Here is a 19,603-nt window from a genome sequence, read left to right on the forward strand (position 1 = left end):
TATATGTATATTTCTGTAAAACTGTTTATAAAATGATTCACTCTAAAAAAAAATGTTAAATAGAAAAAATAAGTATATAACCTTTTAGTAGTTACTAATCAATAATAGTTGTATAGCTATTTTTTTATTTCGTTCCAAACAAAGTAGACTTCACATTATGTTGTTATTATATTTAATTTTGCATTAGATACGACAAATTATGCACATATTTCATACATATTTTTACATTGATTGGTCAGTAAGAAAGATAATTAAGATTTTGAACAATCGGGTTCAATCAAAATCACTTGATAAAAAAATAAGGAAGATGATACGTCTAGTAAAATGATACTTCGATACTTCGAAAAGATACGGAATAAAGTAATCGGTAGTTGGTGTGACAGTTCTTCAACCCTGAACTTTTCCTCTCCCCTCCACTTTCATTCTCTCCGAGTCTCCTTCTTTTCCTCTCTACTCTCTCTTCATCTCTTTCATTGTCCATCTTTCTTCCCGTGTTTCTGTTTCTATTCAACACCGTTTTGTACCGCGCAACCGGACGGAGGAACTCAGTAGTAGTACGGTTTCTGCGTTCGAATAACGTTTACGTTTCGTGAGGTAGGAAACTTTGGAATTCTAGGATGACCGATCCGAAAATTGAGATGCATTATACACCACCAACGTCGGACACGATACAAACAAAACCATTTCCAATCCGAGGTATGCCACTTTTTTATTATTAGTTCTTATTTACAGAGAAATCTCTTTCTCTTTTAATTACAAAATAACATTTCTTTTTTCAATCAATCACGAAAGAACGTGTTTTCTCGATCTGCCCTTTTTCTCACACTCTTATCTATCTTTCTCTTTCTTCGGAAAATTTTTTTTCTCTATCTACTTCTTAACATTTTTTTTTTGCTTTGACAGTTCTATCGTACCTCTTTCACGGGAAACATAACCTGCAAAACTTATATACACGTTCGTTCATATTCACACACTTTTCTGTTGTCTCTCCCCCCATTCTCTTTCTATTTTCGTTTAAAATTTATTATTTGTTTTGATTTCATTCAATTTTTTTTGGCAAGAAAATAAGATCGATATACGTTAAGGAAGCACGCGCACATTTAATAATATTATCGTTAAAATGAAATAACGAGACTTTTAAGACGCAAATACGCAAGGATAGAATAAAATAATACTTAAGATCGTTGTGTACATAAATTGTGTATGTAAGTACGTATACTTGAATATATACGTAAATAGCGTCGTCACAGAGAGAATAATAAAAGTATTGAAGCGTGGTGGCCAGAGAGGAAGTGCGAGCGAGATAGAGAAAACAACATGAACTATGAGAGCAAGAGAGATAGAAATAGAGATAGAGGTGAAAAATAAAGGATAGTGAAGGAACAATCGGGTTAGAGGGGGAATCAAATAAGAATCGTTGGCACGATCTACGAAAATTCGATCGAATTCGCCACTCTCATTTCGTTTATTAAAATTACAAGACGAGATGCAAAGAAGTTGCGTTTAAAATAGACGCGCTTTCGCGCCACGTGCTCGTCGTCATCTTCGACCAACAAATTATGTTTTATATTTTTTTTCCACCCCTATCATTGCTTGTAAATTCATCTTATTTTAACTAATTTATTTTGATTTATCGTTTAAATGTTTGAAATATTTACTTATTATATATATATCCTTTTCGAATTTTTTGTTTTAAAATAAAACCGGAAATTGGTGAATTTTTACGAACAATTTACGAATATTGACGATTATTATCGAATATTGTTGAACAACGTTTTTATCAAAATACGGTATTCTTTTACGTTTTTAAAAATTACAAATATTAAATTATTTGTAAAAAATGCATGGTTTTATATATACTATTAGTATTTTATGTACGTATGTATCATGTTTTCCTCGATCTCGATAAGATATTTAATTTTATCAATATTGGTTTATTAATCTATTTATCATGACAAATAGGGAGATGTATTTGTTAATTATTGATATTGTATATACATATTATCATTGCTCATTAGAATGCAAGATTACTTTCAAAAGATTATTATTATCGATAAGATTCTGGATACTCGATATTGTAGTCTCTTTGATTTACATTTTTTATCAGCCGATAATTAAATTATTTTTCTTTAAAACATAATACATTTGGTTAAATATTTTTAAAACATTATATGTTAATTTAATCAGCTTGTATATAATATTGTAACAAAAACGTTTGTTATTCTAGGAATTCAATTTGTAAGTTTCTTTGCTACATAAATGTTAATATTACTGTAAAATACAGTACTGCTCGTAAATTTGTCGACGATACCTTCGTAAATATTTGCCTTGTAGATTGTGACAAGTATCATGATAACTTATAAAAACAAATTATGCTAACAGATTTGCAAAGGAGATATTTCCTTCATAATTCTCCGATGACGAGTAATATGAGATATACTTGTGATATAAGATCGTCTGCATTTCATAGCAGAGAAGAAAAAAACAAATAATAAAAATATAAAATAAAAAATATCTCTTTATTGAACTAAATATATATATTACATACGTATATTTTGCAGTCTGTTCTACAAACAGACCTCAAACAATAAATTATATTAGCGTAGCTTGGGATGCAATGAGCCATGTACATTTAACGTGATAACATTGACTTCTCGTTTGACCGCAATGAGCTTTGGAAAATTTATATCTCTCGTTTTGTTGACTCACGAACTTACACACACGCACACACACACATTATATATATATATATATATATATATATATATATATATATATATATAACGTGTTGTAAAAAGATAAAAAAGAAACAAATTAATTTTTGTATAAAATATAAAAATTTGTTTTTTTTTCTAAAATACTCAAGATCAACATTTATATCAATATAATAATTTATATCATAAATATGATCATAAAAGTACAATTATAAATGATGAAAATGAAAGATTCCATTTATTTTCTTCGTTTGACCTTTCCTTTTCTAGGGGAACGAGCTAATTTTGTAAACAAACCCCATGTAATAGCTATGGTGGGTTTGCCAGCTCGTGGCAAGACCTACATTTCAAAGAAGCTCTGCAGGTATCTCAATTGGATCGGAATAAGCACGAAGGTCTTTAATCTTGGGGAGTATAGAAGACATGCCACTACTGCCTATCAATGTCACGAATTTTTCCGTGCGGATAATATCAAAGCTATGGCAATACGGACCCAATGTGCTGTGGACGCATTGAACGATGTTTGTCGTTGGCTGGAGAGTGGTGATGGCGAGGTTGCCGTTTTCGATGCCACCAATTCTACTGTGGATCGTCGTAGAATGATCCATGACATCGTTGTCACGAAAATGGATTACAAATTATTTTTCGTTGAATCCGTTTGCAACGATCCTGAAATAGTCGAGCAAAATATCATGGAGGTAAAGGAAATACACAATCATTCTCTTTTCAATTAATTTACAATGTATAACCGTATTGAGTTACTAATACAATACGTAGATGATATCATCACTCTAGCGGTCGATAAGTTGCTTTTCGTTTAACGTGAAAGAACAAAAAACAATATAAGTATTATAAACGATAGTATTATAGTAATAAAAAAGGAATAAAGATAAGATATAATTCTTCCACCTAATTTATAAACTACATTTTCTCTAATCTATTACAATTCTTTTGTATCTCTTGTCTCTCTCAGCCAGTGTATTATGTGTTCATGTTCGTTAGGTCAAAGTCAGCAGCCCAGATTATGCTAATATGAATAAGGAAGAAGTATTGGCCGACTTTATATTGCGGATCGAACACTATAGAGAAAGATATCAGCCATTGGACGAGGATTACGAGAACGATCTGTCCTTCATGAAAATCTATAACACCGGAGAAAAAGTAATAGTTCATAAACACGAGGGGCACATACAGAGCAGAATCGTCTACTATTTGATGAACATACACATTGTACCACGTACTATATATCTAACCAGGCATGGCGAGAGTATGATGAATCTGGAAGGTAGAATAGGAGGTGACTCGGATCTTAGTGAAAGAGGTCGGGAGTACGCCAGGGCATTAGCTACCTACATTACCAGTCAGGATATTCAGGTCTATATTACTCCAACATTCAATTCATTGTCTTCTTAGAGTCAATCTGAATTGCCACACCCACGTTTAAAAAATCGTTTTTTTGTTCTTTTTTTTTATATATTTTTTTTCGATTTTTTTTTATTGAATCTCATAGACAATTATAAGTTCACGGGTGTAGATTAATTAACAATTCTAATAATATCATTTTTTGCGAAGAGAATAAGAGGAATTATATCTAAAGGAAAGTTTCCTACTTGTGTATATGTTACTCACAGAAAAATAATCATAATAATATCAATCTAGCAGCTGATCGAATGGTGGGAAGGGGACTATCAAAAGTCAAAGTTAACTCGTATCCGTGACATTTCCTTTTCTAACTTTAATTCCTAAGGAGGGTTCTTTATCTCATATGCGATGCTCTAAATTTTGTGTACAGGGTCTTAGAGTATGGACGAGCTGGTTGAAAAGGACTATACAGACAGTAGCAGACGTGCAAGCACCACAGGAAAGATGGAAGGCTCTCAATGAGATTGATGCCGTATGTTCAGGACGTATAATCATTTGGTATCGCTCTGACGATTCCGTATTATTCTATCAAACTTTTTCTTCTCTATTATTATTATTATTATTATTATTATTATTATTATTATTATTATTATTATTATTATTATTATTATTATTATTATTAATAATAATAATTTTATGTGAAGAAAATAGTCATTGACATTTGTGCTATTCGTTTATCATTTCTTTTTATTTTTTTTTTCTATTCCTGTTCACTATCTTTCTTTCTCTACCAACTTAACATTTAACTAGTACCTAATCAATTTAATCAGGGAATTTGCGAAGAGATGACCTACGAGGAGATATCCGATAAATATCCAACGGATTTTGCTGCAAGGGACCAAAATAAATTCTCCTATCGTTATCCACGAGGTGAGAGCTATGAGGATTTGGTAGCACGTTTGGAACCCGTTATAATGGAATTGGAAAGGCAGGGTAACGTTTTGGTCGTCAGTCATCAAGCGGTGCTACGTTGTCTCCTAGCTTATTTCTTGGACAAGAGTGCAGGTATGATTTTCTTTATTTAAAAAAAATTTATTTTTTTTTCTTATTTTCACTCGATTTTTTTCTTTATTGTACTTGTAGTCTTTTAATGCTTTTGGAAGATCAATTAACGCTCATTATGTGTAGTAATAAGAATCATTAGCTAAGCAATTTTAACTATTTCCATTTGCTTGTTATATTTGCAAATGCGCAACTGGATTGCGTAATACTTATTTAAAGAAATAATGTCTGCTTCTTTTGTTTATTTTTTTTGTAATAACTTCTTTGACCTCCGATTCTTGACAAGTGTAATACATTCAAGCGATACGACAAAATAAAATAAATCAGTGGATAATCTGCTTTATGTAATTTTAGTACGACTCGTTAAAAGTTATTTACTAAAATACATCGTATCTTGTGCCGTTATATAAATACTTGTTTTTGCAAAGTATTTTAAAAATGTTCATGTTAAAGAATTTCTTTCTTTTTCTTTTTCAAAAGTCAAAGGGGTAATGGGTGTTGTTCCATTAATTACAGAGGAACTACCGTATCTTCAGGTACCATTGCATACCATCATTAAATTAACACCCGTTGCATATGGTTGTAAAGTGGAACACATACGACTTCCAATAGATGCAGTGGATACTCATCGGCCAAAACCAAAGGTAGACCCCATCATACAATTGTAACGAATGTTTTGTTTGCGTGTGTGTGTGTATGCGTGTGTGAGTGATTAAGAGAGAGAAAAAATTAGAGAGAAAGTAAAAGAAATGTCAGGTGCTTTGATCTTCGTAATGGACAAAAAACAACACAATTCTAACAATAAGTTACTTGTGAAACCTTATGATATTTGCTCGTTATAATATTTTCTTTTCCTATTTTTTTTAATACTGCACCAATAAAAAATCAACATTTGGTAAACATATATTTATATATTTATATATACATATATACATATATAAATCCCTTTTACATTGCTTATGTTTTAATATTCCCAGACTGCCTACCTGACTGTTTAGCGGTAGCGATACAGAACGGTTTATTTGTTTCTGATTGGACACCCTACGCTGGAGATCGTCCATGCTCCTCCCCCCCGAACCCTTTTTTGTTTATTGTTCCCTTTTTCTATATTTTTTGTTTTTTAAATCCTTCAAGCCCGATATATTTCTGATATTCGAATGGCTTTTTTATTTTTTATAAACTAAAATCTTTCTCGTCGCATGCATTTTATTCGATTTAAATGGTGTACTTTTTAGGGCTTAAGCGTTTTATTGTGATCGTACATATATACTTATTACGATTGTACTCTACACTAATGTAAAATATATCCAAAGATAATGATTGTCTTATCAAATACGTAGTATGTGATGACCCCTATGCACCTCTTTTTTTAAACCCTCTTCAAAACCCCTCATCAAACTCCAACAAATTTGATTAAACCCCGAACCCTGTAACCCCACCTTTCCTATAATATTTTATCCATCATTAAGAACGTACACTTACGTATATCGAAGTATTCGGTGCAGCTTTATACTTTCTCTTTTCTAGCGTTATATTTATCTGCAAATGACATAATGAAATAGTATTACATTTTTTGAGATCATCGAGCATCACTTAAAGTAAGAAAAAGCGTACAAAATTTTCCTAGAGCGTTGATGTCTCTAGCGACTCAATGTCACGATAATAACGTTTCTATACTTTAAATAAATGCCACATAGAGCGCTTTGCTTCGAATACAGAATGGCTAAGAAAAGCTTGAAAAGTGACGTAGAAGAGCCTCGCTCAATACGAAATGATAATGACGTTTTACCGATTTTTCTATAGATTTTCTTAATTTTTCTTTTTTTTATTTGCACGATGCATGTAGCTCAACTTTCAACGACGATGCCATCGAAGAATTCGCGTCTTTTCTTTTTTTTGTTAAATATTTATTGCATCATAAAATATTTGTTGAACGATCGTATTATCTATGATTTTCATTATCACTAGTCTTGTTTTAATCTAGTTTATTCTATCTAAGTATTCTAAAGTTCAGGATTAATTTACGATGAAGTAATTGATAATAAAGTGATAACTTGGACTATTTTTCCTATTAGAAGAAAATTGTTTATTTGGAACCATAGACATAAATACTTAAGCAAAATGTTCCATTGATCTTATGTATAATCCTGATCGAGATAACGCCCTGTAATCCCCGATGTAAAACTATTTTCAGATCCCAGGATATTTGGAAGAACGATTCAGAAGAAAAGGAAAAGTTCTACGCACGTGATAGCGACCATTTTATAGTGCAACAAGCAATCCCTAACTGCTCTACGATCGTTAATGACAAACAAACAGACTCAGAATAAAAGACAAAATGAAAGAGAAAAAAAAATAGATAGAGGCGTTTAAGCGACACAGTGTGTATTGGCAGCTGGCTGCCCATCATTGACGATGATGATGATGACATTGACGCCCCCAACAAACAGACTCATTTCTTTCCTATTAATTTTTATCTTTGGACGATCTACATAAAAAAATTTTGGCAAATGTACCTAACGGTAATCGATGACTATATTCTTCATAATACATCTATGTTACACGCGTGCGCATTATATATACTTACATACTTATTCATTCATAAATTCATAACATATATACATACAATTTATGCGAAATCTACACAAGCAGGTCTGCTCAGTCGATAATATTATATCAAGACTTCCGACAATTGGCTTTAAGCGTTCATTAGCCATTTTTTCGCGAGCTTATTAAATTTGTCGAATGGATATATTTTATGCGAGGAGAAGTTCCTACTAAATTTCTACGCACGATTTTAGTTTAATGATTTTTTTTTATCAATATATTATAATTATATATTATAAATATATATATTAGGTATAGCATTTAATTGTGTGCCTTTTTAACAAATTTAGTATTTATTTATAAGTTTATCATACATTTGTTATTTTTCGAAATAGTCTTTATTATTTTCGATGACTTTGATCCATTTTTTAAGCAACTGCCGAATTCCTTGACAAAAAAAGATAGCAATTTTGATGCAATGAATTAAATATCAGGGCACTGAATTAATTATAATACCTAATATATACGACTAACATTCTTTCAATTATTCATTACGTTATTAACATAATATAATTTTAATGAATATCCATCGATTATTATGATTAGTATAATAATGAATATTCTTTGATAATAAGCACAGCAATAATGGTTAGAATTATTCAAAGAATTTGAAATTGTGTCTTGCCAAGATACGAGTATTCAAATTATTCTAATAAATCACTCAACCATTCTTAGGTGAATTGCTGAATTAAAATAGGATTTAAATTTAAATTTTCCAAGAAATATTTTGATGATGATGAGTTTTAAAAGAACGTTTTAAATCGTCGCGCGTTTCCCTATCGCGTAAAACGATTTAATGTATTTATTTTTTCAGTTTATGCGAGCAGAGAACGTCGATGATTAACAAAGTATGCCTTATACATATATAATTAGAGCATTCCTTTAAATGATAATTATTATAAGTCACGTGATATTCTGCGGAAGTACTTAGAAAGATGTTTAGAATGAATAGAAGAAAAGAAAATATTGGTGTAATATGTAAAGATCGAATACAAATGAGATAAGAGTGTGGTGCTTTCTTAAATTTATGATTGGGCAGGTCTGTTGTATATATATAAAATGTGTATATATACACACACGATGATCGTGGAACAACGTTTTAGGTAAATTCATTACTTATAATTAATATACGTAAAGGGATGATTTATCCTAATGTTTTTATCACAAACATCTTTTTTCTTTTCTATGGAAGATAGCCAAAAATACAATTCTTTTAATTCTTGCAGGATTTAAAATTAAAAATAATTTTTTATTTTGATATAATAAGATCTTTCTGTTTTTCTATTTCAATTTCTAATTTTATTCGCATTCGAAATCGAAGAAGATGTTCAGTATTTTAAACGTTAAGTGATAACATCCCCCTTCCGCCCAACCTTATTATTATATTTCAATACAAACATATGCATGAATCGTGATAAATTAAAAAGTATTTTTACGTAATCTCGTTTTACATATATAAATATATACATAAATGAAAATGTAAAAGGGTAATGAAACAATGAAGTTACGCGACTGAATATTAACAAACATGTAAGTTTTTATCATTAAATTTAAATAGTGAAAAACTTGTACATAGCACCGAGCTATGTATTTTACGGGTATTGTAAAATTCCAATGCTGAAATTTTATTTTACTTATACGTATATACATACATACATATATATGCATATATACATAAGTATAATATGTATATGTACATTTATACAGCACAAATGCAGCGTTTCTATTTTAAGACGCTCATTCAATTTTCTTAGATTTGTATAAGACGTTCGACACGAGACCAAAGAAATAACGTAAACAATTTTGTGAATTTTTTTTTGTCATTCACGTTAAATGCACGAGTATATTTTAATTTATATTATTTTAAAAAGTGCGTAAGAGATTGTTTTCCTCTTTAATATCAACCCACGCTTTTCATACGAATATTTTATTATTTTACTGTAAATCGTATATTTGCGTTGTGTCTCGACAAATTTATGTATATTTTAATTATGCCCTTTCAAATTGCATAATTTTTTTCATTGAAGTATTCATATATTGCACATAGAAAATGTGTTTAAAAATTAACAACAAAATAAAACAATTTAAAAGGATGTAAAATACAGTATAAACGGATAATACATGCAATTGCACACACGTAATATTATATTCATGTCAACGCTAAACAACAATCGGTTCGTCGTTTTTATTTTATTTCTTTTTTTTTTTTTTAAATTTTATTTTAGACCTTCAAATGTGATTAGTTTAGTATTAAACGAGCTTTCGCGTATCGTTTTAATCCTATTAAGTGTAATTTTGTCGCACATTATTCGTATTGTGTATCAAAGTTGTAATCAGTATGAATATATATAGCATATCGTAAAATATTCTTAATAAAAGATGACCAAAAAATAAAAAAATACATATAATTAATAGTAGAAAAATAAGTAAAAGAAGAAGAAGAAGAAGAAAAATAAAATTCTTTCTTTCAAATTTGATTTATCATAAGAGTGTAACAATATCACACGATATCGAATTAAACTGATCAATTAACGATCGATTTATCAATCAAATGACCAATTTTCGTTGTATTAAAATTCTTGATTATTTCCAAATAATAATTTTTGTTCGAAAGAAGAAAGAAAAATGTGATGATCGAAGGTAATATCATTTTGAGACTATGTGTATATTTTTAAAATGATTTCCATAAAAGTATAAAGATAAATATATATTTGTGGAAAAATATTTAAATTAATTTCATTTACATTTTTTATTTTTAACCGATTATGCTTGTTTTTATGCTTCGATCGAATTTTTTTCGATATTTCAAAAAAAATACGTACGATAAATTTATAGTATTTTTTCTTTTTAATTTTAAAAATATGTACATCAAAATGTTAATATAAAATATATTAAAACTTATAAAAATGAAAGTAGATAACAATTATTAAAACAGGAAAAAATTTCGTCAGATTTTTAAGTAAAACAAAAGTGATGTAAGATTACAAGTTCAGTATTTAAATGGTTAAACGATATCTTCAGATTAGATAGATATCAAAAGAGGTATAAATTTATAATTGCATAGACATATGTATGTCCTATGACTATAAAATTGTAAGACCTTCCAAATTCTAGATAACTGATTAATCCATTTATATAAGCTCAGTTGTATAATTAAGCGATAGATATTAATAAACAAATATTTTTTTTAATAAGAAAATTTGTAAAAAAAACATGATAAAAGAAAATAAATACAACAGGATAATATAAACGAAATGATTGTTACGTGGTATAAATACGTGGACATAAAATATTAAAGATAAGTAAATATGCTTACAGATAAAGGACCGTAATAAATTTATTTCTCAAAGTCATTGCCTAATGTAAATAAATGTCAATATCTAGTAAGAGAATGACGTAGATATGATGAAATGTTACGCGATCAGGTTCAGTGACTGCAATAATAAGTATAACACAGAATTTGGTTCAGTTCGTCATCTAAATATTTTTTCTTTTAGTCACTCCCTGTATTAGTTTCCATTCTGAACGTGTGCGTTTAGTGTTACACATATCCTGCGACATAGATAAACTTATAGTCGTCAATTTCGTGTCCCAGTGAACTTGATTTATATTTCTCAGCATGGCTACCGCCGAAAATCTCACTGTATCGAATATAGCAAAAGAAAAACCGTAAGTGATTTTTAAAACATATAAATTTAACGCGTTTACTATGTTTCATAACCAAGAGTAGTATTAAAACTCGCGTGACTTTTTTATTCATTCGAAAACTTACGCCGGTGTTATGCAATAATAATGTGTTATTTCATTTACAATTCGATATTATTATTGTCTACTCGATTTAATATTGAATTTGTATGCCGACCAATCGATGAAGAGTACGCGAAAGATAGTTAGTGTTTCATTGGTCACATTCAAATGCGCGCGTTCTCGATCGTTTGAATTTAATTTATTCGCCTTTTTATCATTTACGAATAATAATTTAAGCTTTAGTTATTTTATTAAGTTTCTTTTTCTAGACTCGGAGCGGAATTTGTGATAGGAGCGGTAGCGGCTGCAGGCGCTGGATTATTTACTAATCCAGCAGACGTTATTAAAATACGATTGCAACTCCAAGGAGAACTCGAAGCTAGAGGAACTTATAAAAAGATATACAAAAATACATTTCACGCTGCTTATTTGATAGCCAAACACGAAGGAATATTGGCTTTACAATCTGGTATTGCACCAGCGTTATATTTTCAAGTAGTTCTCAACGGTATACGATTAGGTGTATATAACAGTGCTAAAAAGTATGGTATCATACAAGACAGTAAAGGAAATACGGCTGTCCTGAAAACTGTGCTCATCACAGGATTGGCTGGTTGTTTAGGAGGTGTTCTCGGTAGCCCATTCTATTTGGTAATATAATTGAAAATATGTGCAAAATTCAGCTCCTATATTTCTACGCTTATCATACTAAAGTTAGTTGATGACCAATAATAAGAACTAATCATTTAGCGATCACGATTGCTTTCAATTGAAATCTTCTTCTTTTTATTCTCATACGAATTCACCATAACTAAGTTGTTGTTCATAAATACGTTTGAGACAAATTTATTTTAATCAATTAAAATCTGAATATTAGGTCAAGACACAAATACAAGCTCAATCTGCGCAATCTATTGCTGTTGGTCATCAACACGATCATACTGGAACGTGGTCGGCATTTAGAAAACTTTGGAAACAAGGTGGTATCGCTGCGGTATTTCGTGGCTGGTATGCCAATATACCAAGATTATTTGTTGGATCGTCTACTCAATTGACTACGTTCGGTTTGGTTTCGGATTGGTTAGAGTCTTTGAATGTAAGTAGACTATTATATAATAAATTCGTCTCAAATACAATTTTTGTTTCATGTTTTCAGATACTTACAGACTATCCTATAACTTTAACATTCGTTTCCTCGTTAATTGGTGGATCGTGTGTAGCCCTTACTATGCAACCTTTTGATGTATTAGCCACAAGGTTGTATAATCAAAGTAAGTGCTCATATAGATGTATGCTTTTTCATTCTATTATAATGATGGTTGATCATTCTTGAATATTACTGTATGTACGCAGAAGCAACGAAAGATGGTAAAGGTGGTACCCTCTATAATGGGCTCTTTGACGCTTTAATTAAAATCTGGCGAACGGAAGGTTTATATGGCTTATACAAAGGAACTTTCCCAACGTGGATGAGAATAGCACCGCACACAGTTTTATGTTTAGTATTCTATAAAAAATTAGATCAATTATACGACGATGCAAGAACATAAAACGTATTAATCTTTATATATATATAAATAATCCATTGCGTTCTATGCAATGGAAATGTAGATTGTTGACATTTGTTTATGTAAATATATATAATAGTTAAAATAAATTCATTTCTTCGTCAAAAAATTATATAGTTAGCGTATAAAATAATGTTCCTTTTAAAAATAATGTAAAACATTAAGCAAATCACGATCCTGCAACAGCTGTTGCTTTTATGCTTACTTTTTATAACATTTAATTTTATCCGAAATGTTATTGACTACGGAATAAAGTTTTTATATCATAAGTAAGTTCTTTTTTTTTAGTAATCATCACTTTCAAATACCTCAAAAATGTATTATTTAAGTCACAGACTTTGCATTTGGTCTTGACCGCAATCCTTGAGTAATAGATGCTGCAACTTCCATAGTGCTTCTGCCACGTGTTTCTGGCAAGTAAAAACTATAAAAGCAATTAAAATAAATTTAATTAAAATAAAAGGAATGTTTACTTATGTTAGAGCAGTAATATTGTAAATAATAAAATGTTATCAAGTTACCCGACAAATAGTGCTAGAAGTAAAATACATCCTGTAAAGATTAGGAAGGTGTAAGGACCGATTGATGCTAGCAACGTTGGAAATAACATTCCAACTAAAAAATTACCACCCCAATTGCAGACACTTCCAAGAGACATTGCAATAGGTCTGGGTCCAACATCAAACAATTCTGACCCAATAAAAAAAGGAATTGGACCAAGGCCAATACCATAAAAAATGACATAGGCAATTACTGCCACTATGCACACCCATGGCATAAATGAAACTGTATGCTGTAACGATCAAAAAAACATTAGAAATCAACTTTCTTTTTTTTTATAAAGATGTGAACTGTTTTACGAGAAACTTACAATTAAAACTATGGAAGCACATAAAATGATTAGACATCCAATACATAAATAACAACTACTTAATAAAACAATCCGTCTATGGAATAACGACATAACAGGAACAGATATCACAGCCATAGCGATATTAGCTAGCCCAGTTCCAAGAGTAGCATATTGTGATCCAGTACTTCCTAATTCTGCATCTTTAAATATCGAATTTGAGTAGTAGAATACTGCACTTATACCGGTCAGTTGCTGGCCAAATTGAAGAGAACATACTAGGAATAGAGGTAATCTAACAGTAGGTTCTCTAAATATACGACCTATCGTCCAAGTATCTGCAGACGATCTGGACATGAATTCATGTTGTAAACCAGCAACTTCGTTTTGTAATAACATTATATCCATATTACGTAAACGACTTAACTCTGTAATACAATTTTATGCTATAAATTTATAATTGGGATTTATTTTTTGTTAATTTTAACAACAAAATTAAGTTGCTAACCTTTAAGTGCTTTACTTTGTTGTTCCTTAATAATGTATAAATATTTGGGACTTTCTGGCAGTATGAAAGTAAGAAGTAAAGCAATTGCACATAAAATTGCAACTGCTGCTAACATGATATGCCAACTTTCTTCAGTACCCAACACTGTATCAAGTCCAATAATTTGTCCAAGAAATACGCCACTAGTGATACCTAATTGACATAACACTCCGACAGCACCTCTTAATTTAAGAGGTGCTATTTCTGTCATATACATTGGTAATAAACTTGTAGCTAATCCTCCCGACAGACCTGATATAATAAAATATATTTATAATAGACTTTTAAATATAATTTTAGATACATTGTGTGTAAATTATTCTCACCAACAATCAGTCGTCCTATAAGTAACAATTCAACAGAATTTAATGCTGGTACAAGGAGGAAGAGGATAGCACCTATAATTCCAAAAATGTTTCCAGTCATTAATGCTCCTTTTCTTCCAAATTTATCCGCTAACCAACTTGCTATCAATGAACCGGTCACTCCACCAATTAAAAAAATTGATACTATTGTAGCCCATAGTATCATTATTTCATTGTGAGTTAATTGTATGTCATATCTTTCAATAATACTTTGATTACAAAAGTTTCTGATTAACTAGAATGCAAAAATAATGATTAATATCTTATTATTTCAATAATGATTCAAATTATAATTTTAATTTATTATTAACAATCTATCATATTAAATAATTGTTATAATACTAACCTCTGCAGGATTGTTCAATACACCTAAGTTATATCCTGCTGGTAGTGCGGAACCCAAACAACACGTAACTCCTGCCAAGACCAATAAAGTAGTCCATCTACCTGATTTAGGATCAATTTCATTTTCTTCTTTCTAAAAACAATAATTAAGCTCAATTAAAAACAATACATTTTCCATTTTAATATAAAATTTGATAAAAAGTTTTTTCACAAGAATCATGCATAGAAATATAAAGAAAAAGGAAAGTAAACTGAAACTGCAATATAAATCCCATTAATAAAAAGAAACCAATAAGAGATTATGATGAATGCATGACACCGTTCTAAAATGGACATTAATAGATTTACAAACTAATTAATAATTACAAATATATATATTATATTTATAACTGCTAATTAGTTTGAAACTCGTTATTAATTACTTTTATAATTTCACATAGGACACACATACATACATGAACATATTAATGAAACAATTAATTACAAATAAAAATTATCATATATATGTATTTGGTAATCTACAAAATAGAAATAATTTCCATATTATTATAATGATTATAAAATTGTAATACAATTGAAATCGAGAAAAATAGTTAAAACTTATTTTCAATTAATAGGAAAAAAGGAATATAACAGTTAAATGATCGATGAATTATAAAAGTAATTGCGATAGCCCATCTCTGATAGACAACATAATGCAACATACTTTAGAGACCAAATTTTCACTTTTACTATCTTCACCGACCCTTCTCCTTATAAAACTATGACAATATGAAAAACCAATAACCATACCGCTGGAATAAATAAGCATCACAAACAATACGTAGAATATGTTGCACCCTTGAAGACCGATCAGTGAGAAAGCATGGATAAGCCAGGGATGGTAGTACGAAACAAAACTAAAAAATATCACACATCGTAGAAATACCTGAAAACTAGTCAGATATGCAATCAATCATGCATTATCATCATTATAATTTAAATAATATTATTTAAATCAATTAGTATTTCATTGATTAAATTACCAAATCAAATCGAATAATAATAGATTAAATTAAAAGGACCCAAAACATACCAGGATTCATGTATTACAAATTGTTTTGAATTAGTAATAACAAATAAACATTAAGATGATATATAATTTAATAATTTTCATCGGTAACTCAATCAAATCATTTCAAACAATTTCTTACAAAAATAAGGCATAAATAAAGAATGCATCAAGTTAATCACATTACTAATGATTTTAGTTAAAAAACATGCTATTTAAATATAAATAATAAGATATTTTTTTAAATTGCTACGAAGTGAATGAAAGTTTTCAAGAAAGAGCGACAGATCTATAAAAATACTGCTTTAATACTTGAATGTCAAGGTTTATATTAGATAAAGAAAGGCAATGATATGAATATCAAATATTACAGTAACATTTCTCGCAGTTTAATAAAAGCAAAATGATTACATTATATAAGAATATGTTAATTTAGCGATGGAATTCTCCTACGAAGAAAGAAAAGTAAGAAAAATAATAAAAGATAATTATTATGTTGCAATGAATTATGTAAAAGAAAAGTAAACTTGTTAATATTTATGTTTATCTAAATATCTATTAAAGTAATAGATTATAGAAAATAATAAATGACGTAGTGAAATTATCATCAAATATTTTTGCATGCAATTATACATAAAAAAATTAAAGTTGTTATCGTAAACAGAAATTAAATGTATAAAGTATATCTTTTATAAGATGTTAGGGTAGTGAACAAAGCAGAATTTTAATGAAAAATGTATAGATGAAAAAAAAACAACAGAGAATAAAAATAAAAATGCTATATTATAAACAAAGTTTTTATATATAAATAAAAATAAAATGTAATTGGAATGCCTTCATTTCTACGACGTAATTGATACATATAATATTGAACAAGACAATAATTGCATGTTTATATATTATAAATAATAAAAATCACAATAACAAGTATAATGACAACTTACGGTTTTATTTAATTGACCGGTAACTGGAGTGGCTTTGGACACATCGATGTACAGCGCAGAAACGTCAGATTCTATAATTGATTATATAAAATCATAAATTAAATTTTGCTTAAGAAATCAAACTCAATAGATAATATATAAACCGTATTTAAAGTATAATTTCTTATCAACGATATTAATAATTATTAGTGGAATTTAAGAGCTACCTGGTAGCATGTTTATATAGAAAATATGAAAGATTATAAATGGCGGGTCATATAAAGTAATAAAGAATGCAAAAGGTTAATGTCCTTGAAATACCGAGCGTGGCGCTACTGTCTCAAATTAGTCGAAATGCACAGGTGTATATACAGTTTTAAGGTTAGATCATTCGTCTCTTAAATATCCTAAACGTGTGTACATAGATATCGAGTAAATATATTTTTGCATAATTCAAATATGTTTATATAAATTTAACTGAATATCAAACTGATAATTACTTATCTTAACATTTCTGATTATTTTAAATTTATGCAGGTAAACAAATACGTACGTATTTTAAACTATAAATTCTACGATAAATCAATCACAATTGTTCGCAAATATCAATCGTACTAAAACTTTTCTTATTGTTAGCTGATGAAATATCTGTAGTGAAATCTTATCTTATCTTATTATACATGGAAGTATTTAACGAGACAGGATATCTCAACAGGATACGACATGTCATATTAATTCTATTTATCGCTCTTTCTATAAATTTGTCATCTTTTATACTTTTAAACTTTTATACTACTTTAGTCAGTCGTGTTCATTAATTTACATTATAATGAATTATTCAATTGCGTAACATAAAAATAAAATTATTTTTGCTATCATAATTTTTATAATACATATTTACAATTCTATATACTATATATATTTTCTATATAAATAAATCTGTTTGTATAAATAAAAAGCAATGAACACACGTGTATACATACATGTATGCAATTAGGCCTCATTAAAAAAATGGCTTTTTAAACGTATCTTAAAAACGTACTAAAAATCTCATTTAAATATTTCATTACAATGGTTTAATTAGCTAAATGTTATGATATTGTAAAAAAAGAAAAACAAAAAAGAAAGATTGTATACACATATAAAATATTCTATTTTACACACGTGTCATATTAGTGTTGTTTTCGAGTTATTTTTATGATCGATTAGAATGTACGTACGATAATTTGAAAATTGATGAATTTCTTTTACATCAATAATAAAAATAAAAAAACGAGTATTGAAATAAAATCAATTAGAAGTTAATAATTTTTTAACACATTGATTTTGTGAAAAAAATAGAATAAGTAAATAAATAAATAAATAAATAATAATTGATTAAGTTTACCTTGATTTTCATCCATCATTTCAATCGAGTTGAAAGAGTTATGATCTTTTAGTAATACGCGTAATTACATTAAAATGAAAAAAAAGGTGACAAGATCAAAGTTTCAAGAGTCAATGCGTTTACAACTTGCTTTCATACAAACATCTAGTCGTGCACTAACTCGAACGGTACGTGAGTGAATGAATGCGCGTCCTTCAACGACAAAAGTAAAAAAAAGGCAACCGACTATGCTTAGCTGTACTACTTCTGCCTACTGAAAGTTATATCAACATACTCTATGAATTATAATATCAACGATTGTCACTATTAACCGCATTTCAACAATGCTTATTACGCGTATGTTTATGCGCTATGTAACACAATATCCAAATAATTTTTATTATTTACGATATTGTTAATATTGTGTATTTTATATATTTTTTTCAATATACAATCCTTACAATATTGTAAATAAAAAATAATATTTGTATATATTTTTATTATAGGTAATATTTGTATTTTGTATACATGCAAAAATATTTATTACTTTCTTTTATTCATGCAGGAACTCCGACATTTTTCATTCGAGTAAAAGTATATACTAAATAGATGAATATTTGCTGTTGTTCAAACATTATTGAACAAACATCACATATTTTAATTAATATGACACAATGTTTGTAAATTGTATTTGTAATTGTAAATAGTGAAACACATAATATTCTAACTACTCTTTACATATCGGTATATCACAAATACATTGATAGCTTTTAAAAGAAGATATTATGAAGGCTACATACAATTTTGTTGTTTTATTATTAATGTCAAAGTTTTCTCAAGCGACGCAATTGAAAGACAAGGACATTGAATGAATTAATGAATTAATTAAATGATGAACGAATAAACAATAGAATTAATGAAATTATTAATGAATGAACAAATGAAATTTTGAAATGTGTCGCTTGGAAAAGTTTGTCAATTTGTTCACTTCTTATAATTCATAATAGAATATTTTTTTCATCACAAATGTGTAATTTGAATAAGAAAAAACAAAAGACAAAGAAAGATGAATATTGTTCTATACCACGGTTACTAT

The 19,603-nt window shown here is 28.9% G+C and overlaps 3 protein-coding genes across 7 annotated transcripts; 2 read left to right on the forward strand and 1 right to left on the reverse strand.

Annotated features, from left to right (window-relative positions):
• The first annotated feature begins 160 nt into the window (after positions 1-160).
• Positions 161-9,125, forward strand: Pfrx (6-phosphofructo-2-kinase/fructose-2,6-biphosphatase). 2 transcript variants are annotated; one of them, XM_015334702.2, is made up of 7 exons: positions 161-696; positions 2,985-3,412; positions 3,717-4,088; positions 4,507-4,608; positions 4,907-5,141; positions 5,655-5,782; positions 7,333-9,125. In XM_015334702.2, exons 1-7 carry the CDS (start codon positions 618-620, stop codon positions 7,387-7,389), a joined length of 1,401 nt encoding a protein of 466 aa, XP_015190188.1. In that variant the 5' UTR covers positions 161-617; the 3' UTR covers positions 7,390-9,125. The 2 variants fall into 2 exon arrangements, with proteins under 2 accessions (XP_015190188.1, XP_015190189.1); XM_015334703.2 differs by lacking the exon at positions 7,333-9,125 and adding an exon at positions 6,116-6,471.
• Positions 9,126-10,614: 1,489 nt separating this feature from the next.
• LOC107073879 (solute carrier family 25 member 35) lies at positions 10,615-13,172 on the forward strand. Of its 2 annotated transcripts, XM_015334713.2 has the most exons (5): positions 10,622-11,414; positions 11,762-12,143; positions 12,370-12,588; positions 12,649-12,763; positions 12,846-13,172. In XM_015334713.2, exons 1-5 carry the CDS (start codon positions 11,365-11,367, stop codon positions 13,040-13,042), a joined length of 963 nt encoding a protein of 320 aa, XP_015190199.1. In that variant the 5' UTR covers positions 10,622-11,364; the 3' UTR covers positions 13,043-13,172. The 2 variants fall into 2 exon arrangements, with proteins under 2 accessions (XP_015190198.2, XP_015190199.1); XM_015334712.2 differs by having other exon boundaries at positions 10,615-11,414; positions 12,370-12,763.
• Positions 12,880-18,670, reverse strand: LOC107073878 (solute carrier family 2, facilitated glucose transporter member 1). 3 transcript variants are annotated; one of them, XM_015334708.2, is made up of 9 exons: positions 18,529-18,670; positions 17,163-17,233; positions 15,169-15,300; positions 14,784-15,057; positions 14,419-14,709; positions 13,932-14,338; positions 13,582-13,853; positions 13,369-13,484; positions 12,880-12,999 (listed from the first exon to the last, which is right to left on the reverse strand). In XM_015334708.2, exons 1-8 carry the CDS (start codon positions 18,545-18,547, stop codon positions 13,385-13,387), a joined length of 1,566 nt encoding a protein of 521 aa, XP_015190194.1. In that variant the 5' UTR covers positions 18,548-18,670; the 3' UTR covers positions 12,880-12,999; positions 13,369-13,384. The 3 variants fall into 3 exon arrangements, with proteins under 3 accessions (XP_015190194.1, XP_015190193.1, XP_015190195.1); XM_015334707.2 differs by lacking the exon at positions 12,880-12,999 and having other exon boundaries at positions 13,040-13,484; XM_015334709.2 differs by lacking the exons at positions 12,880-12,999; positions 18,529-18,670 and adding an exon at positions 17,369-17,506 and having other exon boundaries at positions 13,040-13,484.
• Between the last annotated feature and the right edge of the window lie 933 nt (positions 18,671-19,603).

This window comes from Polistes dominula, unplaced genomic scaffold (assembly GCF_049000335.1).
Source record: "Polistes dominula isolate Pdom_NZ unplaced genomic scaffold, Pdom_raw_medaka contig_31, whole genome shotgun sequence".
NCBI classification, from domain to species: Eukaryota; Metazoa; Arthropoda; class Insecta; order Hymenoptera; family Vespidae; genus Polistes; species Polistes dominula.

What these genes read in the sequence shown, in the direction of transcription:
- LOC107073879 (XM_015334712.2), top strand. Translation starts at nt 11,365, where the DNA reads ATGGCTACCGCCGAAAATCTCACTGTATCGAATATAGCAAAAGAAAAA. An exon ending in AATATAGCAAAAGAAAAACC is followed by an intron (nt 11,415 to 11,761) that starts GTAAGTGATTTT and finishes TTCTTTTTCTAG; the next exon opens with ACTCGGAGCGGAATTTGTGA. An exon ending in TCGGTAGCCCATTCTATTTG is followed by an intron (nt 12,144 to 12,369) that starts GTAATATAATTG and finishes TCTGAATATTAG; the next exon opens with GTCAAGACACAAATACAAGC.
- Pfrx (XM_015334702.2), top strand. Translation starts at nt 618, where the DNA reads ATGACCGATCCGAAAATTGAGATGCATTATACACCACCAACGTCGGAC. An exon ending in TTACCAGTCAGGATATTCAG is followed by an intron (nt 4,089 to 4,506) that starts GTCTATATTACT and finishes TTTTGTGTACAG; the next exon opens with GGTCTTAGAGTATGGACGAG. An exon ending in CTCTCAATGAGATTGATGCC is followed by an intron (nt 4,609 to 4,906) that starts GTATGTTCAGGA and finishes CAATTTAATCAG; the next exon opens with GGAATTTGCGAAGAGATGAC.
- LOC107073878 (XM_015334708.2), bottom strand. An exon ending in TATAGGACGACTGATTGTTG is followed by an intron (nt 14,710 to 14,783) that starts GTGAGAATAATT and finishes TTATTATATCAG; the next exon opens with GTCTGTCGGGAGGATTAGCT. An exon ending in ACAAAGTAAAGCACTTAAAG is followed by an intron (nt 14,339 to 14,418) that starts GTTAGCAACTTA and finishes ATTGTATTACAG; the next exon opens with AGTTAAGTCGTTTACGTAAT.